At 50.8% G+C, this 26,406-nt stretch overlaps 12 protein-coding genes across 12 annotated transcripts; 6 read left to right on the top strand and 6 right to left on the bottom strand.

Annotated features, from left to right (window-relative positions):
* Positions 1 to 116: 116 nt before the first annotated feature.
* On the bottom strand, positions 117 to 1,490 carry ASPSYDRAFT_607636 (translation initiation factor eIF2B subunit alpha). Its single transcript, XM_040849897.1, has 2 exons — positions 1,338 to 1,490; positions 117 to 1,283 (listed from the first exon to the last, which is right to left on the bottom strand). The coding sequence occupies exons 1-2, from the start codon at positions 1,382 to 1,384 to the stop codon at positions 269 to 271; spliced, it is 1,062 nt and encodes a 353-aa protein (XP_040705858.1). The 5' UTR covers positions 1,385 to 1,490; the 3' UTR covers positions 117 to 268.
* A 1,925-nt stretch (positions 1,491 to 3,415) lies between these two features.
* On the bottom strand, positions 3,416 to 4,042 carry ASPSYDRAFT_145742 (uncharacterized protein; the record flags this gene model as incomplete). The annotated part of the gene is made up of 1 exon (XM_040841554.1): positions 3,416 to 4,042. The coding sequence occupies one exon, from the start codon at positions 4,040 to 4,042 to the stop codon at positions 3,416 to 3,418; it is 627 nt and encodes a 208-aa protein (XP_040705857.1).
* Positions 4,043 to 4,335: 293 nt separating this feature from the next.
* On the top strand, positions 4,336 to 6,915 carry ASPSYDRAFT_54992 (AP-3 complex subunit beta; the record flags this gene model as incomplete). Its single annotated transcript, XM_040848958.1, has 3 exons — positions 4,336 to 4,375; positions 4,448 to 4,605; positions 4,657 to 6,915. The coding sequence occupies 3 exons, from the start codon at positions 4,336 to 4,338 to the stop codon at positions 6,913 to 6,915; spliced, it is 2,457 nt and encodes an 818-aa protein (XP_040705856.1).
* Positions 6,916 to 7,497: 582 nt separating this feature from the next.
* On the top strand, positions 7,498 to 8,582 carry ASPSYDRAFT_54991 (serine/threonine-protein phosphatase; the record flags this gene model as incomplete). The annotated part of the gene is made up of 3 exons (XM_040848957.1): positions 7,498 to 7,513; positions 7,568 to 7,801; positions 7,870 to 8,582. The coding sequence occupies 3 exons, from the start codon at positions 7,498 to 7,500 to the stop codon at positions 8,580 to 8,582; spliced, it is 963 nt and encodes a 320-aa protein (XP_040705855.1).
* A 407-nt stretch (positions 8,583 to 8,989) lies between these two features.
* Positions 8,990 to 9,912, bottom strand: ASPSYDRAFT_54990 (rho GDP-dissociation inhibitor; the record flags this gene model as incomplete). Its single annotated transcript, XM_040848956.1, has 4 exons — positions 8,990 to 9,120; positions 9,198 to 9,246; positions 9,306 to 9,628; positions 9,822 to 9,912. The coding sequence occupies 4 exons, from the start codon at positions 9,910 to 9,912 to the stop codon at positions 8,990 to 8,992; spliced, it is 594 nt and encodes a 197-aa protein (XP_040705854.1).
* A 716-nt stretch (positions 9,913 to 10,628) lies between these two features.
* Positions 10,629 to 10,787, bottom strand: ASPSYDRAFT_106171 (uncharacterized protein; the record flags this gene model as incomplete). Its single annotated transcript, XM_040839863.1, has 1 exon — positions 10,629 to 10,787. A coding segment is annotated over one exon (159 nt), but the record flags the coding sequence as incomplete, so codon positions are not given.
* Positions 10,788 to 12,557: 1,770 nt separating this feature from the next.
* Positions 12,558 to 14,053, top strand: ASPSYDRAFT_27703 (KilA-N domain-containing protein; the record flags this gene model as incomplete). The annotated part of the gene is made up of 4 exons (XM_040844426.1): positions 12,558 to 12,618; positions 12,731 to 12,939; positions 13,014 to 13,176; positions 13,242 to 14,053. 4 exons carry the CDS (start codon positions 12,558 to 12,560, stop codon positions 14,051 to 14,053), a joined length of 1,245 nt encoding a protein of 414 aa, XP_040705852.1.
* Positions 14,054 to 14,934: 881 nt separating this feature from the next.
* Positions 14,935 to 16,754, top strand: ASPSYDRAFT_54988 (cleavage polyadenylation factor subunit CLP1; the record flags this gene model as incomplete). The annotated part of the gene is made up of 3 exons (XM_040848955.1): positions 14,935 to 15,072; positions 15,176 to 15,938; positions 15,994 to 16,754. The coding sequence occupies 3 exons, from the start codon at positions 14,935 to 14,937 to the stop codon at positions 16,752 to 16,754; spliced, it is 1,662 nt and encodes a 553-aa protein (XP_040705851.1).
* A 262-nt stretch (positions 16,755 to 17,016) lies between these two features.
* Positions 17,017 to 18,462, top strand: ASPSYDRAFT_606994 (chitin deacetylase CDA4). Its single transcript, XM_040849891.1, has 2 exons — positions 17,017 to 17,176; positions 17,242 to 18,462. The coding sequence occupies exon 2, from the start codon at positions 17,343 to 17,345 to the stop codon at positions 18,309 to 18,311; it is 969 nt and encodes a 322-aa protein (XP_040705850.1). The 5' UTR covers positions 17,017 to 17,176; positions 17,242 to 17,342; the 3' UTR covers positions 18,312 to 18,462.
* Positions 18,463 to 18,784: 322 nt separating this feature from the next.
* ASPSYDRAFT_54986 (uncharacterized protein) lies at positions 18,785 to 21,861 on the bottom strand (the record flags this gene model as incomplete). The annotated part of the gene is made up of 2 exons (XM_040848954.1): positions 18,785 to 18,826; positions 18,877 to 21,861. The coding sequence occupies 2 exons, from the start codon at positions 21,859 to 21,861 to the stop codon at positions 18,785 to 18,787; spliced, it is 3,027 nt and encodes a 1,008-aa protein (XP_040705849.1).
* A 1,668-nt stretch (positions 21,862 to 23,529) lies between these two features.
* On the top strand, positions 23,530 to 24,588 carry ASPSYDRAFT_27699 (quinone oxidoreductase family protein; the record flags this gene model as incomplete). The annotated part of the gene is made up of 2 exons (XM_040844425.1): positions 23,530 to 24,308; positions 24,366 to 24,588. The coding sequence occupies 2 exons, from the start codon at positions 23,530 to 23,532 to the stop codon at positions 24,586 to 24,588; spliced, it is 1,002 nt and encodes a 333-aa protein (XP_040705848.1).
* Positions 24,589 to 24,687: 99 nt separating this feature from the next.
* On the bottom strand, positions 24,688 to 26,218 carry ASPSYDRAFT_54984 (uncharacterized protein; the record flags this gene model as incomplete). Its single annotated transcript, XM_040848953.1, has 4 exons — positions 24,688 to 25,537; positions 25,601 to 25,849; positions 25,977 to 26,062; positions 26,117 to 26,218. 4 exons carry the CDS (start codon positions 26,216 to 26,218, stop codon positions 24,688 to 24,690), a joined length of 1,287 nt encoding a protein of 428 aa, XP_040705847.1.
* Positions 26,219 to 26,406: the final 188 nt, after the last annotated feature.

Below are 26,406 nucleotides of genomic sequence, written 5' to 3'. Positions count from 1 at the left end.
GACTGGTCATATGTACCCAAGAGGGAGTCATAGAAGTATAAACTTGTATACTCGCTTTGGTGGGAGCGGAAGTTCTCTGTGCTTTGCATATGATGACTAGATGTGGCTTGACGGAAATGGGCGCGCTGCTTCCCGTCTAGGATTGATGAGATTGTCATATACACATAGGACACCTCAAGGCCCAAAATATCGTGGCCAATTTGGCGAATCACCTAATCACGCGCCAGCCGACATCATATCCGCTCGGGATTTGCATAAAAAAAAGATATTAGAACCATATTTTGATCAATTCTTCACTAACAGCACTCGGTGTTAACACTCCGCTGTCGGTGATCAAGGCAGAAATCAAGTGTGGCGGCGTGAAATCAACAAACTCAGGGTCGAACTCGGAGTTCGATCCTAGCGGCGTACTTGAAGGGTCCGCCGGATTCTTCTGTTGCTTGGCAGTATCGACATCTTCTTGCGTCTTGTAGTCAATAACGCGTTGTTCAATCGGTAGGTCATATTGTCCAAGCGGGTAGACTCGGACAAACTTGTGGCTTTCGGCAACAACATAAAACGGTTTTCCCATCGCTTTAGCAAGCAGACCAATCTGGTAGGTGCCCATTCGCGATACGATGCCGCCATTCTCCACAACACCCTCCGCGCCCACGATGACCACATCCGCCTTTCCAAGTGAGTACGCCACAGCTGACTCTGGAATAGTAGCAACCGGAACGCCCTTTGCCCGAAGAGCACGCACCGTCTCCATTCCCTCCGGTTCCGCGGTGGGATTCTCAATATCCCCCTTTGGCGACGAAAGAACGTATATCACCTTGAATCGAACTGCTGATGGTCCACCCTTTTCGTCGGCAGCCTGCTGCAACAACGAAGCGACAACTCTAGACCCACCATTGGTCAATACTGTACTCCCGTCACGAACAAAGCCCCTCCCGAAGGCAGCAATCTTATCTCGGCTTTCCTTTGCACGTCGAATGAACAGCCGGCTGTTGGAAAGAAGGTGTGCCCTAATAGCATTAAAATCGCCCGCTGGCCCCAGCTGTCCTGGTCTTTGTAGAGTCGTAATCAAATAGCGCTGGAATAAATCGGTACCGGCGGAGAGACCAATAGGGTTAGGGATGGAGTTCTTCAAATGCGTGGTGGACTTCTCAAGAAGGTCGAGTGTTTCTGATATCGTGGACGACGGGGAGTGTGTGAGGAGGAGTACTAAAGCTTCGATAGCTGCAATTGGCATCGTCAAATCGGGATCCGAATGAAGCAGGTCATTGTACGTCGCGACAATGCTAAGAACACACGATGAGCACAGGAAGTCGAACAGAACGGTCCGAAGTACTTACTCGAATGGCTCAGAACGTTTGGTCGTTTGGGGGTTGGCGGCTGCCATTGTGTCTAACGGTAATATAGGGGTCCCCTGGGTGATTGAGGGTTCCTTTTTAGCTGAGGTCTTTTCCTTCTTGCGCAAAAGAAACGTAGCCGCGGATTAAAGCTCGTGAAGAGTCATCAAAAAAGAGCACCGCGGAGAATTTGCATTGTTTGCAACCTAGCCCCTCCTGAAAGCCGCTAGGCCGCTTTTGTACCAAGGTTGCTGTGCAAGCATCACCCGTGTAAACAATCAGCCCGATCGCTTTTTCTCCGCAGCAAGCTCACCTTTTCGCTTCCTTCTTTCCCCGCTAGCTTGGGGATAGAATATATATCGAATACTACAGACCATAATGGCGTACAACAATCGCATGAGCCAACAATTCCACGGCTCCCAGCAGCACGGTCGGGGCCGCAAGAAGGAGGATGAAAACGATGCTTTGATGCGCCTGGTGCGTTCTCAACATCCCTATTATGACTTTCCATCGTACCACCTGCTGACATCAAATCTCAGCCGGATAAAGAGATTGCAGGCTGTATTAATGATATTGGCATTCCATTTACGGCTGCCGACCTGATCAAGCCAAATCCGCAGCAGGTCCAAATGGTGCTGGAATGGTTTGCAGAACTTCTTATGAACACTACTCGCGATACTGTCGAGCCGGCGATGCGCGCTGCGGCGGACGATGTCTGCGGCGATTTCCCGGATATTGTGCCTACGGATACACGGAACTTGATGGGGTTCTTTGCTAATTTGAGGAGATTGATGTTGGAGGTATGCTTGACTATTTTCTCTGGCCGAAAATTATAAATCCTAACGAATTTGCCTCATAGTGCGGTGTAAATGACTTTACGTTCACTGATCTGACGAAGCCTACTCACGATCGCCTCGTCAAGATATTCTCGTATCTCATTAACTTTGTCAGATTCCGAGAGTCGCAGACAGCCGTTATCGACGAACACTTCAACAAGACAGAAAAGACGAAACAACGAATTGATACTCTCTATGGGGAGAATCAGGATATGGAACAACGACTTGAAGAGATGCGCCGAAGCCTCAAGGCCAACGAATCGGAGGTTAAGGAGAAGATGAGACGAAACGATGAACTCAAGGCTCGCTTACGGCAGCTAGGCATTGGCCAAGAGCAGGTCGCTGAAACCTTAGAACGAGTCAAAGTTGAGAAGGGAAGGCAGCAAACTAAATTAAAAGAGAAGATGGAGAGGACGGTGAAAACCCGACAAGAGGTCGATAAGCTGCGGCCATACGTGATGGAAAGCCCCGCAAGCCTTCAGTCCACGCTCACCGAATTGTCGGATAACCTTCTACGGGAGAAAGCCCAGATTGATGCCATGGAGAAACGAGCCCGGGCGTTGCAGACCTCGTCAGACACATTCACAGTTGTCAGCAATGACGTGCAAGCATGTGTCAAGCTCCTTGAGGATGTTTCTGTGGAGCTACATAAAGAGGACGACGAAGAGCTTCGCGCTTTGAGAAATAAGGAAGCTATTTCGGAAAGGGGCAACAATGTTAGGGAAGTCGAGCAGACGGAAGGACTGCTACAGCGGCAGCTATCCCGGTGGAATGAAAGGATTGAAGCGTTACGAAACAATGCACGTGAAAAGGCGGAGGTGGCCCAGCAGCGGATGGAGGAGCTTCGGGAGGTGCAGAAAGAGCTCCGGGAAGAGCGAGCAGAGAAACAGCGCGACATGGAGCGAAGGAGGATCAGGATCGAGCAAACTGAGAAAAAGGTAGCCCCGTGTATCAAATATACCATCCTGGATTACACTAACGTCTCCGCAGATGGCCGACTTGAAAGAAAATATCGAAAGCGAGGTCCAGAGTGCACATGATGAATATCTCAAGCTCGAGTCCCATATCAAGCTTTACATCACAGAGATGGAGAAGAGTTTATAACATGCGGCTTTGGTCACTTATTGTCGGAGTTAGGGACAAGTTGAGGATACCCAGGTTTTCTTCTCACGCTTCTTTTTTTGGAGTTATTTGTATCTTTGCGTTCCGTTTTGCATGAGGCCATGATATGATCAACTCAGATACTCAGTCTGTAAATTGGAACCATCGCTGTACTATTCGTTTGACGGGCACAGTGCGTCCATTCCAGTAGCTGCCCTCGGCCCCAGCACGTAAAGAGGTGCTAAGCAACGGCACATCTACGTACCACTGCGCTTCACCGAGTTCGGAGCTGTTTGGGTCTAGGGCATCCCGGCATTCACACAGCATAATGTCCATATTCGCTCTCGAAGAGACTTCCACGGCATTGGCAAGTGTCCTAGACAGTCCTTGGGCGGAAAATTCCCTAGTAGAAAGATGTAAATTTAACGGGTTTAGAATGGCCAGCAAAGGTTGCGACTTTGATATATTCTCTACCCCTGGTAAGCGGCCTTCAACGCCGGTCGAAATGTATGCCCTGAGATGCTCCAATGTCGGGCAAAACACCGTCCTGATGTTGCGGGACGAGGACAGCAGGCCGAGAGTTTTAGTCAACAACCGGCGATGACCGGCGCCCGCTGGTGTCTGAAGATGTATGGCAGCTAACAGCTGTTCGAGAAACGAATCTCGTCCCGCACATACAATGAGTACGATGGAACTTCGGTCCTGGTCGAGTATATATTGCAGGAAATCAGTGGCCCATTGAGCACTGATGACGCGCCGTACAGGCGCCATATGTCTGCCAGTTTCGCTGTTCTGATACTTCCTAGCGAAAACTAAATTTCACGTGGTATCACATCATCAAACAATCTTGTTTGTGTCGTTTTCTTTTGTTGTTCCTTCGTCGGTGTGGTTAAAGTGAAGTTGTGCTTGGGTGATGCAACAGCCTGGTCGAATGAAGCGAGAGCTTTTCGTCAGTCGTCACCGACAGCCCGCGGCCCTCTTCCGCCAACTCCCCACTTCACCAGCTCAACGCCTGCATACACGCCGCGCTGTACCATTGCCTCCGCCGAGGCTCGAGGTCTAAAATGGAGACGATCTCCAGAATCTCTTCGATGCTGGAAACAGGTATGTTTATCGAGCGCACCCTTCGCGGGGGGAGCCGCCTAAAGGCACACGACTAACGCTTCGTGTAAACAGCTCGAGAGCTCACCCTCGAAGCAGCCCAGTCGGCGTCTATGTCTCGAGGAACCGGTATTGGCACATCTTCCCGCGATATTGGAGTCTCTCACATCAAGAAACTTCTGGACTCTCGCAGTGACCGTGACGTTTTGGACGGTTTGCGACGAATCATCTCTGTGCGGAATTGTCTCTACCGGAAACCTCATACCGGCGCTAACCTGTGATAGCTCATGTACCGTTCTGAACCCTCCCTTCCTTTTTTCTCCGCCGTCGTGAAAAACGTCCAAAGTGCGAATCTCGAGGTCAAGAAGTTGGTCTATATTTATCTCGTTCACCATGCGGAGGCCGAGCCAGATCTCGCTCTTTTATCTATCAATGCGATCCAGAAATCCCTCACGGACCAGAACCCTCAGGCACGGGCCATGGCGCTCCGCACGATGGCTAGCATTAGAGTGCCGGTTATCAACCAGATCGTGTCGCTAGCGATCAAACGGGGCTGCGGCGATATGAGCCCACATGTCCGGAAAACAGCTGCGCTTGCTATCCCGAAGTGCTACAGGCTGGATCCCAGCACCCAGCCGCAGCTCATCGGCTATATATCGACATTGCTTGGTGATAGTCAATACTTTGTTGCTGGTCCAGCGGTCTCTGCATTCTTGGAAGTTTGTCCTGAAAGGATCGATCTGATCCATAAGCATTATCGGAGTTTAGTCAAGAAACTTGTGGATATGGACGAATGGAGTCAGTTAGCAACTATGCGTTTGCTGACTTTCTACGCTCGGAGGTGCTTTCCCTTGAAGACTCGAAAAGTGCAAAGCGGCCCAGAAAAATCAAAAGGGTTCTACGACGATGATAACGACAATGATGCTAATCAGGACGACACGGACACGTACGAAGTTCCAATTTTCGACCCAGACCTCGAACTATTTCTGCGGTCATGCAAATTGCTTTTGCAAAGCCGCAACGCCGCGGTCATTGTTGCTGTTGTCCGGTGCTTTCTCTACCTTGCGCCGACGGAATATCTTGCTGATGCTGTCGGTCCCTTGGTCGCCCTGCTTCGGAGCCCTCAGGATATGCAGCTAATTGCATTATACAACATTGTTGTCGTCGCTTTAAGGTATCCAAGACCATTCACAAAATATATCTCGCATTTTCTGGTGCACGCACGGGACCCTTCCCACATCTGGCGACTCAAGCTCGAAGCCCTAACGATACTCTTTCCGCACTGCGGTGACCATTTCAAGAGTGTGATCATCAGTGAGCTCGAACATTTTGCCCAGGGTGCCGATCCAGACTTGGTGCGCGAGAGCGTACGCGCATTGGGTCGCTGTGCACAAGGTGATCCCAGCACGGCTGATAAATGTCTACGTATCCTGCTTCATCAAATTACAAGCCTTGATGACAATCTTGTGGCAGAGTCGCTGACTGTCATTCGACACCTTATCCAACATGATCCGGGCTCGCATGAGCAAACCGTCATTCAATTAGTAAAACATCTCGGGCTAACAGCAAACCCCGATGCGAGAGCAACTATTGTGTGGCTGGTTGGAGAATATGCCGGTCTTGAGCCTGACAGGAATTTTGCTCCAGACGTCCTACGCGTTTTAGTGCAAAACTTTTCGGACGAGTCGGAAACCGTAAAGCAACAGATCCTTCTTTTGGGAGCTAAAGTTTATCTCCATCATATTTTACGAAATCCTCCCAAGGAGGAAACCGAAAGGGAACCGGAGGCCCAGCCTCAGTTTAATAATGAGTGGAGCGACGTTGACAACGCAGAGCAGAATAAGCCAAATGGCGCTGAAGAGAAACAGAATGAGCCTGAGGAAGAAGATACGATGTCTCTTCTCTGGCGCTACATACTTCTCCTGGCAAGGTACGACACGTCTTACGACCTTCGGGACAGGGCTCGCCTGTACAAGGCCCTTCTTTCTACGCCGTCGTCAACTCAAATCGCAAATCTTCTTCTTCTTGCTCCGAAACCGGCTCCGCATTCCGCCAGTCCATCCGAGACACGAAAGGATTTACTTATTGGCACCTCAACTCTTATCTTGGGGTCGGATGTTGGCATCCATGGCCTTCGAGGGTACGAAAATCTACCAAACTGGGTCGAAGCCGGACAGGAGCCTGACCCGCAGCTTCGTGAATCTGAGGTTAAATTCGACAAGCCAGCGGCAGGGGCTGGTACTGCAGGTGAACAACTTGACAGAGCGCTCAAAGAGCATGAGGCTATTGCAGCTGCTTCGAACAAAGCTCAAGCAAGTCGCGTGAAAGGAGCAGCACCTGTTCCTAAGAGCAAGACCCTTGACCAATGGCTTGACGAGCCTGAGTCTGAAGAAGAGGAGACTGAGGAAGAGACTGAGTATGAAGAGGTGACAGACTCCGAAGAGGAAGATGAGGAGGGGTCATCTGAAGAGTACGAAACCGACGAAGAAGAGGGCACAGACTCGGATGAGCGCGAGCAAGCCTCTCGACAACTTCTGGCTTAATACGTCTCGGTGCCTTGTAATGGTGTATATTCTCCAATATAGAGCTACCTACCTACATCCTATATACAACCAAAATATAGACATTCTGTACCCATCACTCGCAACCTTGTAGTATTCGTTGACGGTCACGGACCGGGCGGTAAATTTCGGCAGAATAAGCGATGCGGTTCCGGTTCCTCGATTGAGCCTCCGCATTTCTGGCCGCGAGTCTTTGACAATGGCCAAAGCTCAGGCACCAACGGAGCTTAATTGATAAAGATACTCGTTGTCCTTTCCTCCGCACATTTCCCAAGTTCGCCTGGCGCATGATACGAGTTCCGTCCTCGGTGCTTACTCACCCCACAGCTCCTCCAGTCCCTTGGTCATGATGAGAGCTACTGTGGGCAGTTTCAAGACAGTCGTACCCTCTCCCCAGCAATCTCGCACAGCATTCGTTTCTAAACCTCCAAATCTCCGTGCATGTCCTTGATACCTTTTTCATAATACATGCATATTGGTGGCGCGGTTCTCGTCTCTTCAGCTGCCCACGTCTTTGTTGTCCTCCACCATTACTTGTGTGGCTTTTAGTGTCGTTTCTTCACGATGCCTGGCCTACCGGGTAAGTCTATAACGCGACCCACGGAATTGGTGTTGTTGCTGATATTTCCGATAGCTAGTATCGATCTGGACGAGTGCATTGAGAGGTTGTATAGAAAAGAATTGTTAGCAGACTCGGTAATCGAGGCGATATGCTCCAAGGCCAAAGAACTCTTGATGAAAGAGAGCAATGTGGTTCACATTGCAGCACCCGTCACGGTAGTGGGAGACATTCACGGGCAATTCTTTGATATGATAGAGATTTTCAAAATTGGGGGATTTTGTCCCAATACAAATTATTTGTTCCTTGGTTCGTACACTTCCCCCTGCCCCTGCTGCTGCGCGCAACTACCCTAACCAGCCGACTTCATTCTCCAGGCGACTATGTCGACCGAGGTCTTTTCAGCGTCGAAACAATATCTCTCCTCGTCTGTCTCAAGCTCCGTTATCCACAGCGCGTCCACCTTATCCGCGGGAACCACGAATCGCGGGGCGTCACCCAGTCCTACGGCTTCTACACCGAATGCGCTCGAAAATACGGCAATGCCAACGTCTGGCACTATTTCACAGACATGTTCGACTTCCTCACGCTTAGCGTGGTAATCAACGATCAGATCTTTTGCGTGCACGGCGGCCTCTCCCCCTCCATCCATTCAATAGACCAAATCAAAATCATCGACCGGTTTCGCGAAATCCCACACGAGGGCCCTATGGCAGACCTCGTCTGGTCAGATCCGGATACAGAACGCGATGAATTCTCTCTGTCACCTCGAGGCGCGGGGTATACATTCGGAGCGCAGGTCGTTCGGAAATTCCTCGAGGTCAATAGCATGTCACATATCCTGCGAGCGCACCAGCTCTGTCAGGAGGGGTACCAGGTTCTCTATGATGATCGGCTAAGTACGGTCTGGAGCGCGCCAAACTACTGCTACCGATGTGGCAATCTGGCCAGTGTGCTTGAGGTTAGCGATACTGGCGAGAGGTTTTTCAATATATTTGATGCTGCACCTGAAAACGATATCCACCGCGGGGAACAGCAGGCGCAGCAAAGCAAGGACGGCCAGGGCCCTGTGATCGACTACTTTCTGTGATACCCTTTTTTACTCTTTCCGTGTCATATATTCCCGGGCCATTTTGTGGGTTTTTCGCTATTTCTTGCTTTCCTCATTTAAGCGGCACATATTTTTTTGGAGTCTAGTAAACCAAATTCATTTATAGAGAAGTAGTGTGGTCTGTACGTGCATTAAAGAGAGACGCATGTATTTAGTTTCGTAAGGGACTGGGCCATTTCAACTTAATCGAACACAATGTGGTTTGGTTTCCATCCTAGTTACCACCATACCAGCCACCCTGACGCCGGGACGGACACTCGTCTCGTCTCCAACAAAACCTGGATAATTTCCAAGAAGATACTTGTTTCAACGCTTGCTCATAGATTGGGAAGAATATATGCTGTTCGTTATATGTATGTACGCTACCGCCAAGGAAACTGTCAGAATTACCAGTCCTTCGCGATATCGAAGGACCACTCGAAGTGAAGATGGGTTTTATTGTCATCGTCGATGAATTTGGACTCTGCGTTGTAGTGGCCGCGGTAGAGCATACCCGAGGGTGCCTCCTCTTCTTGGACTGTAAATGGCAAATGCCGTTAGTGATAGTCATAATAATAAAAGAACCCCTTATAAGAGGGCCAGACTCAAACTCACACTTCTTCTCGTATAAGCGCTTTTCCGTGGTGCACGGGGCAAAGCTTCCCTGGCACAAGTTAGCACGGTATACAAATCTCATTCCTCCGGGGAGGGTATGGGGCTCACAAGCATCTCCTCGTCCTTGCTAACACGGACACCCTTGCGCTTGACAGCCTGTATGTATTTCAGGCCGCTCAGGACGTCGTGGTGGACCTCGAAGGTCACCTTGATGCGGAAGTGGGCACCCTCCTTGATCCTGAAGGGCTGGTCCTTCAGCTTGTCAACTGCGCCTTGGGCAGAGACATCGATCACGACGTCGGGGCGACCTTCGACCTCAAGGGCGAGGGACTTGATGATGCATGTTCTGGGGTCCTTGGGGTCGCCAATCGGCTCGCCGGCGTTGAGACCGAGGGAGGCTTTCCAGCGGTTTAGGGATTCATCGTGCTTGTCTGTTTTTTTTTAGAGTTATTAGTTGCAGAGCATATAATTGAGTTGATTGTGTTCATTTATCATTGAAATGTGGAAAATAGTACGGGGAGAGCTGAGAGATGTGTTGGGCCTGTGGGTGTAGTAGGTAAGGGGCGAACCCCACGAGGGGCATGCAGGTTGAAGTGGACATAGATGAGGGCGAGTATCACGTACCAAGTTCGTTGTATTCGGCAATTGTCTTCTTCTCACCAAGCTTGAAACCCTCAGTCTTAGAGGCGGCAAGATCATCTTCGTGGTCGGCCATTGTGCTGAGATTTTGAATTGATATGGCGGGGTAGGTGTCACCGACAATTGGGGACGGGAAGTAAGTAAGTAGAGAAGAAGGCTGTTAAGATAGGAATTCTCCGCTTCGAGTATTTAGTAATGATATGTGAGCAGAATGGGGAAGTTAGTTGGATAGCGAGAGTTCTGTTAAAGAGGAAGAGGAGGAGGGAAGGTTCTAAAAACGTCTTTGGTGAAGACGAAGCTTTGTTGATGTAGCGGTGGAGAGACAGGCTAACTGAGGGGATTCCCGTTTGGGACTAGTGCACCAGCTCCTTTCTATGGAGTGATCGCTGTATGTCAACAACAACTCCACCAGAAGTCTGGAACTGTTAATTGGATTTGAAGGTACTGTAGCTCTTACTCATTGTCTTTATAGATGTCCTTTGACAGATCTGCTCAAACATCTCTGGCTAGTTGGGAATTATGGTTACGAAATGAGCTGTGACGGCCCGAAACGCATGCCAGCTAAGCGAAAGCGAAAATATATATCTCTGACAATTTGGTAACATATAGGGGCAAATATATTCTGATACATATCTTAAATTATTATTTGCGACCAGTAATGAATGCTTTAGTCTTATACTAGCCCCATACTGTAGCCCTCATCCGTTATGCTTCTGAGTCGTAAGATGATATTTACTATGTGCCCTAATTCACGGCCCAAAACGATAAAATACCCGGGAAGTGACACGACTGCCATGGAACTCCCAGGGATAGATACATATCTTTAGCAAAAAGAGGTAAAGCGGCACCGAATATCGAATGCAACCCTGCACTTACTGCCAGTGCACTGGCGTCAAAGGATCCGTAGCAGTCGGTGAGATAGGACGTGACTCCAAGAAATATGAAAATGATGCGAAATCTAAATGGGAATCCCGGAACTTCAATGATTTGGGGGAGTTGTAGTCCAACCGAACCAGAATAGACTTAAGGGAATCAGCCATGAAATCACAATGAGATAGGGTAGGCATGTCTCTGGGTATGGGCCACCTAACCGTCTGGTGTAAATGCGTTGGATACGGTTCAGCTACGGAGAAAGCAGGGTAGCAATGGCCATCTCAAAACAAATTCCTAGAAATGAAAGACCTGCTATACCTGCAGACCAGCCATGTATTGCGTGATAGACCACGGGATATGCTCTAAAGTTCACAAAGAGGATTAGAATACAAACGCCATTTCTAAGGATAAGAGGAATAGAATTGGCTCGGTGAAGAGCATCAGCCAGAGCCGCTCAACGAGGTCCGCAGTAGCGGAAAATTCCATAGCGCTATGTATACGGAGCAACTGTATCCACGGATTGAGAAAGAACCTGCTGTGATTGATGCCCTAGGTTCCCCGTCCAAGATAACTGCTAAAAAGAGAGTGCTTTTGCTTCGAGCTGCCTGGCTGCGGGTGTTCGTGAGGGTGTTCGTGAGGATTACCCATTGAAGTGACTAATACAATGCCTGGTTGAAACTGTTCTGAAGCCGCTGGAGACGGTCATCACCTCTGACTCAGTAAAAGATACATGCGCGTGGGTTTAGCAATGGGTGATGGAATGTTGTTGACAAGGAAGAAGGTCGATATAGTTGGAGGCGAAAATTAGGGCCCCAGGCAGAAATTCTTGATCGGGGTTAGCGCGGGAGCTCCTTTCCATGGTGCGAAGTTGCGAACGCGCTGGTCGCGAACTCCTCCGCCTGTGCTGTCAACCACTGTCGGCCAACTGTCAACTGCCATGTCATCTCCGGCCGGACGGTGCATGGACAGTGAGTGCATGCTCGGTGCAGCAGCAGTGTACAAAGCATAATCACATCGGGTTTATATGAGATAAGCCTTCAGTGTTTGAAGGAGATGTCCGTTTTTCTCGTGGTTGTCCGTGATGTGGTGCAGGAAATAGGCTCTTTCTAGAGTTGGCGCGGGCGAAGCTACAAGTAACTAATCCCATAGATTGCTTGCTCTCTCCAAGTTCGTCTACCATGGAACAGTAGGATTTAGAATAGCCCGTTCTCCCACAATATTGGATATTGTGTTGATGGGGAAGCGCCTCTGGTTGAAACAGGTTAAGGCCTAGCTGCCGGTTCTGTCAGGCCGCAAGGCAGAAATACAGTGTTTGTGTAAAACCGGATACCGGGGGATGGTTCCGTAGTCGCTGATCCTGTTCTTTTAAGGTAAGTCGATTTGAAAGTTGGGAATTTATGATTGGAGAATGCGGTCGTAGCTCGTTTTTGGGGTATTAGCATAATACGAGGGGTCGAAAGGTATGGTAATGTCTCGCGCAGAGGTGAGTGCCCCGTCCGGATGAGGGCTAACGTCTATCCATTTGATTCATTATTTTCCTCCCCTACTTTATCGACCCTCCTATCGATTCCTGTCGTTTATCGACTTTTGGTCTGTCGCACATTTGAGCGATCGTGTCTCATACTTGCTTTTACCGCCTCAAGAGATCGCGTCAGATTTACTCTTGCGCTTTCGGGAGCTTTGGTCGGTGACGTCTTATCCAACCTTGAACCTTTTCCGGACAAAGACGCGCCTGCAACGTGGCCGACGTCCCGGCGTCGCAATCAGTTTCCCACTACCCTCACAACGATAACTCGATTCCCCGCGAGTTTGTCTTCCATTTCTCATCGTTGAGGCAAGACATTCATCATGGTGCGCTCGCTGCCAAAGAAGAACAACCCGCTCGTCATTCCCGACGCGGCACCTGCCTGTAAGTCGTCGCTCATTGGGAACGCGGGTTGAGAACTCGCACCCCTCATCGGTTTGAACCAGAGCTTTTGAGTGTTTTGCGACTAACGTTCGATTTTTCTTTTTCTTATTAGATGAAGAACTGCTCACGCGCCGCCGATTGGGAAAGACCAATCTTGCCGTGAAGCCCACCCAGATTGGCACCTCAAATGCGACTAAGCCGGAAAACCTTGGGCCATTTGAGTATGCTCATTTGCGCGCACCTCTGCCTAAGGATTTGAAGGGGTCTGAAATTTTCCCGTCACACTCTCCCCAACAACATCCAGAGACATATTTTTTGATGGTAAGTGGATACGGATCGCGTGACCTGGGCTTATGCGAAGTGGAAACTGACTGGACATGCTTGCTTGCTTATAGCGACGGAGCAAAGATGGTTTTGTGAGTGCGACTGGGATGTTTAAAATTGCTTTCCCTTGGGCCAAGCTGGAAGAAGAGCGATCGGAACGCGAATATCTCAAGGCGCGGGAGGAAACTAGTGAAGATGAAATCGCCGGAAATGTTTGGATTTCTCCAGTACTAGGTGAGTCAGTCTGGATTGATGCATCCCGTCGTCTTTGTTTGCCATTCTAACTGGCTTCCGAATAGCACTCGAGCTGGCGGCGGAATACAAAATGTACGATTGGGTGCGCGCCCTGCTTGATCCCGCGGATATTATCCAGAGCCCATCTAGCGCAAAGAAGCAGATCACGCCTCCGCCCAAATTCGATCTGCCACCAATCCAAGCCCCAGAGGCGCTCGTCCCTTCATCTCGCTCGAGAAGTCGTCGATCCGCATCCCCTAGCAAAAAGGCCGGCACGCCGCGCAAGACTAGGCAGACTAAAGCACAGAAGGAGGCCGCCACAGCCGCCACTAACGAGGCTAATGCGACGCTTCAGAGTGCCCTGGATGACACAGTTTCAAATGCGGATGGTGAAGTAAATGGAGAAGTTTTGCCTAGTGTTGAAGAAATCAGGGAAGAGTTGGAGGTCTCGCCTGTCAAGGGAAAGAAGACGACTGCGAAGACGAAGAGAAATGCTGCCCCAGAGCAGGACGAGGAAGATAAGGTCAAGATTGATATCAAGTCCGACGCTACTGAAGAAACTGGTGTCCAAACGGCTCAAACCACTATCTCTGTCGAAATGCCCATTTCTTTGCCAGAGGCTCCTTCCGCCGAAGAGACCAAAGAGATGATTGCACAGGCCAAGGAGATGGTCAAGGAGGCCGTTCAGGGACCCGCGGAATCATCGGCAGCCGCCAAGAAGCGTGGTGCTGACGAGGCCGAGCTTAGTGAGGAGGAAGATGAGGAGACCAAGCAATTACGGACGAAGCGTGCGAAGGTTCTTGAGGAGAAGCTGAAACGTGAGCGAGTCCGTAACCGTGCTTTGGTCGGTGTCACCGCGGCATTTGCCTTTGCGTAAGTAATCCGTTTCTCCGGCGTTGAATCACCATCGCTAACATGCGCTTTCCAGGGCCTCAATCCCTTACTTCTTCTAGATTACCCGCCTTTACACTATTAACATGGTCCTGAGTTGGTCCCGCCGCCGCTCGAGGATACATCAGACAGCTTTTATTGAACACCCATGTCATGAGCCCATTCCCCGATTCCCCCCGATTTGATCACTGCCTTTCGCCGCTTGGTTCTGGATTATCCACCTTTCCCCTTCACCTTTCCCCTCCACTCTCCCGTACCCGAGTTGAAGCTTCGACTGGAGTTGTATAAAGCCCACTCTGGTAACGCACAGTTCCTGGCGAGAATGATGTACTATGTTCATGGCCCCTTTAACACCTTTATAATATTTTCGCGTTGGTCGTCAGATTTGCACTTCCCAGAAGAGCAGTGATTGCCAGAATTGGTGGTCCCGGAGATCGAAACATTCCATTCCTTTGCATGTGCGATCTCTTGTACCCTGGATATTTGATACACATTCTGTAATCCTTCCTACTCTTTCCTTATTCCATTTTCCTTTTCCTTTTCACCATTTAGCCGAAGAGAACGTACCTGTCCGGAGTGAGACGACATTTCATCATTAGGGTATTTACGGACAATACAATCAAATGAATAAACAAATATAGGTATCCTTCGAGTATATGAGCGTAGTTGGTTGGTGGTTGGCTGGGTGCAGACCGAAGGTGATGCAAACATGCAAAACTCCGTCATCGCCAAGCCCTTCGGATCGGCGTCTTTGTTTGAGCTTCAAAGGCTTGAATAATACTTCCACAACCATCTCACTTCTGTGCGATTCTTTCAAAAGGTGTCGGATCCCATCTAACTGTCGCCTACCCATTTGCCAGCAATGCAATGTCTCTCCCGGGTCTAGAGCTCACGCAGCCCTCCGCGGAGAGGGAGTTCGCTCCCGCACCTCCATCCCAAATCAACCTCACCCCAGGCTCAGAGTGGAGGTTTGAAATAGCCTTTGAGACTACTGTCCGAGTAAAGGTGAGCGTTTTACCTCATAGGGGAATCTAAAAACTCCATGCGAACCCTATCCTAAGCTTAATTGACTGGACGTTACTGATCCGAAGGGAGAAATGGTTTCTAGCTTCTAACAGGCACCGCAGAGCTCTTTGGCACCGAACTCGCCCCATCGCAAACTTACACGTTCTCCGGCACAAAAGCCGCAATCTACACATGGCACGGGTGTACACTTGAAGTCAGTGCGGGGGATGCAGTCTTGGGGCTGGATGGGATGACCGCTACGACCACGCCCGCTGGTGGGCGGGGTGGATTCGGCGCAGGAGGGTGCCAGAGCGAATACACGGCCGAGGAGACGCCAATGGTAGAGTACGCGAATGTGCATTTTGCACTGGAGGGACTACGAGCTGAGGCGAAAGCGAGCGGGAAGGACGGACCGCGTGTTCTGATTCTCGGCCCCGAGGATGCGGGGAAGACGAGTCTGTCGAAGGTCCTGACGGGGTATGCGGTGAAGGTTGGGCGAGAGCCGATTGTTGTGAATCTGGACCCGACGGAGGGCATGCTGAGTGTTCCGGGGACGGTGACGGCAACGGCGTTCCGCGCTATGCTAGATGTTGAGGAAGGGTGGGGGAGTAGTCCCATGTCTGGGCCCAGTGCGGTGCCAGTGAAGTTGCCGTTGGTGTATTTTTATCCGATGTCCAATCCGTTGGAGGCTGAGGGGACGGTGTTTCGGCCTATTGTGTCGAGGTTGGCATTGTCGGTTATGGGGAGGATGGCGGAGGATGAGGATGCGAGGGAAACAGGCATAATTGTTGATACGCCGGGGATTTTGAGCCAGAGCCGCGCCGGGGCTTTGGAGATGATCAACCATATTGTAACGGAGTTTTCGAGTATGCTTGTCCCTCTGGTGTTGATGGATCGAGGATGGATGCTAACGCGGTTCAGTTACCACAATTTTGGTTATAGGCTCGGAACGACTGTACAGTCTTATGATGAAGAACTACGATAATAAGCCGTCATCGAGTGCAGCTGCTGCAGCGTCGGACGAACGTATTTCGGTCGTGAAGCTCTCAAAGTCTGGCGGATGCGTTGACCGCGACGCTGCATTTATGAAGGCTGTGCGAGAATCTCAAATCCGTACATACTTCTTTGGCAACCCGGTTCCTTCTACGGCTTCATCGGCGTTATCCATTTCATCCTCCTCAACAACCAACGTTACACTATCACCGCATGCGCAACAACTAAACTTCAACTCCCTGTCTCTCTACAACTACACAACCTCGTCTGCCGAGGACGAACAAAACGACGACGACGATTATGATCCAGCACAACTGACAACTGGGGAATCCTTCCTCCCGGGAGATAATGAGGCCGAGAAAGCATCTTCACTCCCCGGAGCCAACCCCGCAACCAATGAAAGTTCAATCGGTACCGCGGTCGGCAACTCGCTGGTACCGCTGAAAAAGGTCCTACCGCCTGCACCCTCAGCGCTGGCCAATACCCTACTTGCTATCACACATTGCCCACCAACCAGTAGCCCTGGTGAGATCCGCGATGCTAGTACAATGGGGTTCCTCTATGTTGCAGATGTCGACAGCGAGCGAGGGAAGATCAGGGTTCTCGCTCCAGCGGGGGGACGGCTCCCCTCACGAGCGATCGTCTGGGGAAAGAAATGGCCAGCGGAAGTGGTAGGGCTAGTTGGATAACTCTTAAGTCTTGACAAGGCCAAGCATGTGCTAAGTGACCACCACGGGTCTTGGGAATGGATCAGGGAGATCCCACTTACAGGGTGTCAGAGACCCATGGGGGCTTTGACATCGAAACTCGTGGTTCAAAGAAACTACGTAACTTCTTACGACGCAGCTAAATCTAAATTAATCCATGCCAATAAAATGCCACATTGATTAGAGCGGGGCCCGCCACTCCACAGGAAACAAATTCGTAGTTACCAATCTGGTGAGAAAAAAAGACGCGCTAGGGCGAGACAGATCCATATTTGGCTCAGGGGTGCAGAACTTCAGAAGAAAGGAACCTGAAGCTAAGATCGCCGCCATAAAACAACAATTTGATCCACCGTCTTCGCCTCTATTCATCCACGTTCTTTCCCTTCCCACCTGAGTCCCGTAGCGTGAGACGGCCAGGCCTCCACTATGCTCCTACCGACCTTTCTCTCCTGACATCACTCGTTTCTAGTTCCTACACTTTTCATTCTTTTAATTTATGAACAACTTCTTCTTCCTCCCCAAGCTCCCACCACCGAGAGAGACAGACCCGGAGTAAGGGGAGCGAAAGAGATGTTCTTCTGCTACCGCTCGTACCGGCACTCCCGACGGAAACGCCAGCGCCTCCTAACACTCGCCCTTCCCGTCCTCGCCTTCCTCACCCTCACCCTCCCCTTCTACATCATCTACAAGCCCCCTCAATTCGTCGTCTCCTACCTGGCCAGCAAATACCCCGACATCCTCTGGCATGTTCCGAACCTCAGGCCGGGCTCCCAGCCAATCGTCGCCTTAACAATCGATGACGCTCCCACCAGATACACCCCACGCATCCTCGACCTCCTCCGCGAGAACGACGCGCACGCGACTTTCTTTCTAATCGGTGACCACATCCCCGGTAATGAGGTCCTAATGCGTGACGCCGTGAATGAAGGCAATGAGCTCGCGAACCACGCCATGTTCGACGAGCGGTCCAAAGATCGCAGCGACCAGGAACTCGAGGCTCAGATTCAGGCTGTGCAGAGTCGGATCCAGCGAATATACGCCATGGCCGGCCGCCAGGCTGAAGCACACGATGAAGTGAAACTAGACGATATTGAGCAGGACTCGCTTTTCGCGTCTGGTGCGGGTGTTGGACCTGGCTCTGGCTCTGGACAATCTTCGAAACAATCGCGTGGCATCGAGAATTCAGAAGGCCAGGGGCTGAGCGAAGTCGGTGAGAGCATTCCGGCGGTTCCCGGCGGTCCGGGACGATACTTTAGACCTGGTTCTGGGGTGTTCTCGGATCGGATGAGGGCGCTTGTGCAGCGGTTGGGATTCCGCCTTGTGCTTGGGAGCGTGTATCCGCATGACCCGCAGATCAGTGTCCCGTGGGTGAACGCGGCACACGTATTGAGCATGGTTAGACCCGGAAGTATTATCATTGTGCATGATCGGAGGCCCTGGACGGTGCCGATGTTATCAATTGTTTTGCCGGAGCTAAAGAAGAGAGGTTATAGAGTTGGAACGGTTTCGGATTTGCTTAAGGAGGGTGTGGCTTCTTAGACCTTTTCTCTCCTTCGTTTTCTTCTCTTCTTTACTTTTCTTCTTCATTTCTTTTCGATTCGTTCTTATTCACGGTTGATATCCGGTGTTATTAGATATTGTACAGGTCTATCTATGTATATAAGAGAACGATGGGACAAGTGTACGATATTGATACAGGTGGGAAATGGTTGATGCAACGGAAATGCAAATAGACTAATGTGAAAGGAAATACACATGATATAACTCCTGATAGACATGGCCACGACATGAAAGAAAATGAAAATAAAAAACGAAGGTAAAAAGAAAAGAAACATTAACATCACTCGTAGCGTTTCCAGTCCTCCAAGTTCTTGCGTAGATCCTCGGAACAGTCATACCCTCTCCGTTGATCCTCCAACAGTTCATCCTGGCGGTCCCTGAACCGCTGCTCTGCCTCGTATCGCGTCATCGCCATCCATTTGATAAACGGCAAGTCATCCCGCCGTACCGCATCATTGAACTTGGCTCGAATCCGAGGCGAATATAACTGGCAGCTAGCCTCACGAGTCCCCGTCCCCGTATCGCCAGGGAGAAGACGCATGACGGATGAAAAGTCTCGAGCAACGGGGTGCCGCGCCTTTGCAAGCGGCCACACGATATCGTCGTAGCAATCCTCGCAGACCGTGAACTCTGGAAGCTGCGGCATGTAGTGCCACGTGTTGAAGATCAGGCGGCTGCGACGGCAGTCTCGGAGGACGACCTTGCGTCGTGCATATGCCAAGAATTCTTTGACATCAGGCTTTGAGTCCTCTTGTTCGGCTCGGTTTGCTGAGAGGTCGAGCGCGTCGATGTATCTGATGAATCGTGGGCTGTCGGAGACAAAGTCACAGACGCGTTCCTGGGGCTTGCTGCTGCGTTCGAAGGTCTCACGATGCACAGGCCATAGAAGTCTGATGTTGCGGATACACGCTGAGCAGATGTTGAACTGCGGGAGGTACGATCCTGTATCGGGATCGATGATACGGTACCAAGATTGGTCGCTGATAATCCGTCCGGTGCAGGACTTGGTACCCAGCGAGGGCCGGGTGACTTCGGAAACGAGGTCAAGACGCTCGAGTTTCTTCTTTAGGGTTTGCATCCACGCTAGACGAGTCCACGGCTCACTCATGGCACAACGGACTGGCTCAGTACGGGATTTGTTGACCGGGCTTAGGATAAGGCGATCGCGGAATTTTGATTTGCGCATCTGTTTGACGCAGGAAGGACAAATATCGAGGTGGTCCAGCCCTTCGATAGTGTGCCAATCCTGGTATCCCGCGACTGGTATCGACCTTGGACAGGGGGCGAGTGTAAGGCCCGTGTTTGGTGATGATGACCGGCTTGAATTTGGTGAGCCATCTTCATCAGTTTGCAGCCGCGTCAAAGCAGTTTCGTGGTCGACTTTGACTAGAGCTTGGGAAGGGAACTCCACTGGGGTTTCAGCAAAAGCCACAGTCCGCCTTCGAGTGATTTTAGTAGATGCCGCCTGGCTTCGATCCAGAGATCGGGACCTCAGTGCCGATTTTAGAGGTGCTGTCTTAGGCTGCGGCTTGGACTCGCCTGTAGAGTGGTCAAGCGTCGGAAACTGTGCAAGACCGCTAGAAGAAGAACCAGACGGTGGTTCCGAAGACCAGGCCCCTGGGGGTTGAACTGGAGGAGCTCGATTCTCTGGGATTTGTGGCGCCAGAGAGCCTGATGATTTTGACGGGACCGCAGCTATCTGTGAGAAGTCCCCCGACCCACATTGTTCTCGACGGATCTTTAGCTTTTCTTCCAACCTTTCAGCAACACTCAACCCTGGGGACGGAGGTGGGTTTATTTGGGCGGGGAGGGTAGAACTACGGTTCAAGGGCCGTGGTACACCTTCGCGACAGACGGTGACCGAGTTGGAAGCATGCCCAGACGTAGTGGGCCGCAGGTCTGCTGTCGATTGTTTGGGAGGTAGCGCCTGTTGCACGCTTCCTGGACCCGTTGTGGTGGTTGTAGATGGCATACGTGGTCCTTCTGAGGGGTTCGCCAGAGGATGCAAAGGGATGGTTCGTGATGGGAAGGGCTGTAAGGAAATGGCTTGCGGTTTTGGTGCGGTATCAGGCGAAGAGCTCGGCGGTGGAATTGAAGAAGGAAAAGACTTGTACTGTATGTTCTCCAAAGGGACGGGAAGTGAGCGTTGAATTGCCTTTGGCACTTCAGGTAGCGGTCTCGGTGGAAGCTTTTCAACTCGAACGCCACTCTCCCGAACAATTGTCTCTGGCTGATAGGAAGCCAAGGATGGGCGGGGCTTGTGCTGTACATCATCTGGCGGAGTGGGGAGGGGACGTGGTACCGTAGGCTTGCTTTGGCGTGTCGCGTCAGATAGCTGTTTTGGCGGGAGTGGAGGACCCCGCGCAGTAGTATCCCGGACTAGTTCTGCATGATGATGAGTGACAGGCAATAGACCGTTCTGGCTTTCCTGAGGCGCTAGGTAAGGTCGCGACGGGAAAACCTGGGGCTGCTGTGCTACACCTGACACTGGCCTCTGTGGAGACGAGCTAGCTGGCGCACTAGAATCCCTCGTAGGCTCCGCCCGAGTAGATATGGCGGTGGGAGTAGGTTTGTATTCTCTTTTGTCCTGACGAACAGGAGACGTCCGTGACGGAACAGACTGTGGCTTTTGTGCTACATCCGAAATTCGCTTCGACGGTGAGCTCGTTCGCACCTCGGAATGGCGAGTTGGCTCAGATTGAGTATATCTAGTTGGGGATCCGTACTTGCCCCTTCGGAGTGAAGGGGTGCGGGATGGAGCACAAGCGCCTTTCTCAGTCACGTCTGGCATGGACTTGGCCGGAGAGTTCATCCTCATATCAGCAGTTCGAACTGGCTCCGGTTGGGAGTACCCGGTTGGGTAAGCAACCTTGGTCTGTTCATGTTCCCTGTGCGATGAAGAGGTGCTAGTGCTGGACGGAGTCCTTTGGTTCTTCTCAGTCACATATGCCATCGGCTTTGGTGGAAGGTTTGGTGGGAGCGAACTCTCGCGGGGATCAGGTGCCCGGATGGCCGACCCTGGCCGACGGGAAATGGGCTCCTGGTTAGTACCCGGAAAACGTCTTTGGGCTTCAGACGCCTGTGCATAACCAGGCTTGGATAGCCGGCTCACAGGGGGCACATCCTGAGATTTGAACGTGCTCCGTGAGTGCGACTTTCCTGGCTTCTGGGACTGGGTTTCTCCAGCTGGATGGCGAGATGGGTTCTGCCTTGGTCCCTGTTTGCTACCCGTTTTGGATGAAGGTTGGTCTGCATCAAAACCAGAGGTACGGGATTCCCGGAAAGATTTCCTATCAGCATTAAAAGAGGCATTGGAAGCACTCAGTATCTCAACGTCCAGAATAAGTGGGGATTGGTTCACGGTGCCCCTGGCTTTGGCACCTTCATATCCTGGGAGTTCTCCGACATGGAATGATCCATTCAATTCCCGGGATAGGGAGTCAATTTCATCCTCAACAAACGGGACAGGAGGATGTTGAGGCCGTTTGCGCCAGCGCAATGGCATTCCAAGAGAGGGTGCGAGATACATAAGGAAACAAGGGCAACCAAAAACTATGCAAAAAGAGTCCTAGGATATGGTCCAATTTTGGTTTTGCGGAAAGACAAATTTATCCGGTGGCAGTGATATAGTAAATTGCAGTTAAGTTCCAGGCAGTGGTCATGGTAAATTGCGTCGTTTTGATGGAGTGAATCGCTGAAACGCCGTGGGGCCAGTGGTTGAAGAGTCAGAGCGTCTGTATCAACAAAGAGCAGCACAAACAGAAGGGCAGATCGAAGCCGCGTAGCGTAATTAAGAAATTAAAAAAGCAAAAAGGTAGTAATACAAGGGTATCAGTGGTATACAGAATGTCAAAGAGAGAGCAGTGCAGGGAGACGAGGGGGCGATAAAGCAAGTATATAAAGCTCCCGTCAGCGGAGCGGCCCTTGGGCAGCGCCTTGAATTTTTTTTGCCCTATGAGCGTCTCAGCCCACAGGTTGGGCGACAGAGGCAACGAATCAGTCTCAGGAAGGACGGAACACAGCGATCGTGGCTGAGTGTTGGGCAATACGAATGGATGATATTTCTGATCAAGGAGAACTTTTGAAACTCGTCGTGAATGCTCCGTCTGCACCCCATGCATGGGCCTGCATTGCGTGAGAAAGTAGTGCATGGCGCCCTGAGTTTGGACGCAGTCAATGGCGCAGGGAGAGTGGAGGGCGAGCAAAACAAATCTGCCACTGCCACTGCAACAACGTCAGGGGCGCCAATGTCAGATTGACTTCCAAAAGAGCGCAACCACTCAGCCCCCGTCAGCGGCATTCTGTGTCTATATTGGGCGCCATGTCTCCATGCATTCGGTGCCCATTGGGAAGACGAACACCCACAACGTCGTTCAAGTGAAGCCGACGATGAGTTGTCTGGTTAATATACAAATATAATATCGTCGTTGACTCATCGCGGCGATGAACAATGCAGTCAAGCGGACGATCAACGAAGATCCTAGTGACAGGCAATGCAATCACTGCAGTGTTGATGCGGAACCAACGCTGTTGGTGGTTCGGACTTTGGGCATCAGTCGCCGGGGCGGCTCCGAGTCATGTGCTTTCTGCTTCTTTCGTACCGTGCATTACCTACCTAGGTATGACAATGACTCAGCTATACAAGGCTTCCCGAAAATTATGCAATTTTTGCGATGCGCGGAAGGTTTCCGACGAAGAAGCTTGGTATGCTCTCATCCACCCCATTCGCATAAGCAGATGAAATTGGAGCAGTCTGGACAGATAACTCCGTCCTCTCCAGAGTGGCGACAAATCAGACAGCTGAGAGATCCAAGCGGGCCTTTACTAATGTAGAAAATCTTGTCTAAATTTGTTGAATCTCGGAGATAAATGGCGGGGGAACGAATGAAGTCATGGCCGTGGAGATGAGTGTCGAAGCTCTAAAACGGATAAGGTCTCTTGCAGACGCTCTTATGACAAATCCAAAGAATTGAGGGACCGCCTCTAGCAACGATATACCCCGTACTGGTTTCGCCTTCCCGGGCCATTATTATAAATGTATTCTCGTACCCTCCCCCGCATCGTCTCGACGTCTTCTACCCCTCAAGCCTCGTCTCGCGCAATCTCCCGACTGTCCTCCATCAGCACTCATCTTCTCCCCCACCCATCCCATCAACAAAGTATACCACCTCGGCCAACCCATCGCAAGCTCACCACAATGCCTCCCATCTCGTCAACCATGAAAGCCATCGTCGCCGAGAAAGTCGGCGGCCCTGAGGTCCTCGAAGTGCGCACCAGCCACCCCGTCCCCACCCCGCAAGAAGGCCAGCTGCTGGTCAAGAACAACATCATCGGCATAAACTACATCGACACCTACTTCCGCACCGGCCTCTACCCATCTGCAAAGCCGGAAATCCTTGGCCGCGAAGCCGTCGGCACGGTCGTGGCTCTCGGGCCCGGCGCTAACCCGTATAACTTCCAGGTTGGCGATCGCGTTGCGTGGATGGCTACCAGCTCGTACGCGGAGTACACTGCTGTTCCTCAAGCGAAGACAGTGAAAGTGCCACAGGGTATTTCGGATGAAGATGCCATGGCTTCGTTTTTGAGTGGCTTGACTGTTCTGTCGTTTGCGAAGGAGACGTATACCGTTCAGAAGGGGGATTGGGTACTATTGCATGCGGCCGCGGGTGGTGCTGGGTTCCTCATGACTCAGATTCTGAAGGATATTGGGGCCAAAGTTATTGGCACCGCTGGTGGAAAGGAGAAGGTCGAGCTTGTTAAGAGCCTAGGAGCCGATTATGTGATTGATTATCGCAGTGAGGAGGGCAAGGATTGGGTTAAGAAGGTCAAGGAGATTACCAACGGTCGGGGAGTGGATGTTGTCTATGACTCTGTTGGAAAGGACACCTGGGAAGGCAGCCTGGAAGCTGTTAAGCGAAAGGGAACCATTGTCTGGTTTGGAAATGCCAGCGGCCCAGTCCCCCCTCTGCCACTACCGTGAGTATCCGGATTTGAAAGAAAACGCATTTGTTATTGGTTCTAACTAAGAAACAGCAAACTAAGCCCCAAGTGTGTTAAGGTCGCACGGCCAACCTTGTTCGGCTACATCGAGACTCGGGAAGAATTCGAGTACTATGTGAACGAACTGTTCAACTTACTTTTGACCGGCAAGCTGAAGGTAAAGATTCACAACGTGTATCCTTTGGATCAGGTTGCGCAAGCGCACATTGATCTAGAAGGACGAAAGACAACCGGGAAGTTGCTCCTGAAAGCGTAAGGGGTAACAACGGCAACGGATATAGTGATAGACTTCTGATAAATCCATCTCGTGAGAATTTCGTAATAGATTCCCGTGGTGTCTTGTAGACTCTGTATTTTACTCGGCGTCGCTGTCATCCTGCTCCTTATTTGTAGCCAAAGCTCGTGGCTTCTTCCAGCCCATCATGAGTTCGTTGGCGAGCGGCGTGTAAATAGAGCAGTAGGCCCTGATGACCTCCTCGAAATAGTGGAACCCGCAGTTTAGTTCCCAGATGCTGGCAATGATTCTCATTCCGGGATAGCAGTGTTCGAGAAGGCGTTCTTCTAGGAAAAACATGAAATCCTGAACTGGAAGGCCATTTTTCACCCATTCCTCCCGCTCTGTTGGAGAAAGATCGTACTCGGGCTCTGCAGGGTCATAATAGGTTCTGCCAAACAAAATTCCAACTGGGTGAAGGTCAGGTGCTTGGTCCTGGTAGAACTGCCGCGCCTTGTCCTCCAGGAAACGCACTCCAGTCACTTCAAAGCCGTGGATATCCTGCAGCTTCTTTGCCGTGAGTGTGTCTGTAATGGCTTTGTGGTGGAACGTGGAAGCAATATCATCCGTTCCGGCGACACCTAAACCGAACCTCACGACCTTCTGAGCAATTTTTTTGGTCATGTGGACGGTGTCATCCTTGGGATTCTTCCACTTATTGTCCTCAATGTATAACTCGTGCTCGAGTCCACCGAACAGGATGGAACAGGCTTTGTTGAAGTCATCCGTTCCCTCAGCTGTGAGCTGTTGGTTCTTCCATAGCTCGCCTGTAGCGACATCACACGACTTCCTTGCCTCGTCGATGCTTTCTTTGTATTCCGGACAGACATCGTGATAGAGAAGGTAAGACAAGAAGCTCCGAATGGTGACAGTAGCGAGTTTGATCATTTCCTCAGTGAAAGGATTGAAGTAAAATGGGAAATACGAGGTCCTGACATGATTCAAGGTCAATCAGGTGCCCTTGTGGGTTGACAAGGGTGTGGTTAGTCCTTACAGGTATCCTTTCACCACGGCATTGAAATCAATGATCAAGTTAGAACAACCCTGATTGATTGATGTCTTGCCTCTCGCCAGAAGAATGTCCTCCTTGTCCATCTCCTTCATGCCACGCTCATCCACCCCTGCAAACATTTTAGGGCTGACATCAACGCATCCGTATTGGAGATACTTGTTAAAAACCTCCAATCTGTCCGGCTCAATTCGTCGGTTCTTACTGAATCGTAGAATGGCATTTTCGAGACGGCTACTGTTGTGTTAGGATTCAGCATAGTGTCATGGGAATGGCCTTGCGGCTTACTGAGCAATGGGTCGAGAGCTTTTCAAACAGATGTCAGTGAGATACAGTATTAGCATAGATAGATATCACTCACATATGATAAAGGTCGAGCTCGAACTCGTGTTCCTCGGCTGTGATCGGAGCATCCACATAGTACTCTTCGAAGCCGGTTGGTTTGTTCTGTCATGATAAGCTGCGAGTCATTGAAAAAAGGGGTGTCTCGGGTGATTGTACCTTCCCTTTCTTGCTTTTTGTGCGTTTACTTCTCTTCTTCTTCTTCTTCGGAGCTGGGATAGGAACAAGAGAATCCTCAGCAACTTCTAGATTGCCTGTCATGTTGAACTACTTGGACCGATGGATGGGGAGTCTAAATACTCGAATCGTCGCAAGCAGGGTGTTGGGACAAGAAGAAGAAAGAAAGAAAGAAAGAAAGAGAGAGAGAAATCTGAGGGAAAGATGAAGAGAAGGACTTGAGAGGGAATTGGCGAGAATTACAAGGTCGGTGGTTGCAAACACATTCGAGG

The sequence above is a fragment of the Aspergillus sydowii genome, assembly GCF_001890705.1.
Source record: "Aspergillus sydowii CBS 593.65 unplaced genomic scaffold ASPSYscaffold_2, whole genome shotgun sequence".
Taxonomy (NCBI): domain Eukaryota; kingdom Fungi; phylum Ascomycota; class Eurotiomycetes; order Eurotiales; family Aspergillaceae; genus Aspergillus; species Aspergillus sydowii.
Note: the sequence above shows the minus strand (reverse complement) of the source record. Positions and strands in the feature narration are given on the sequence as shown.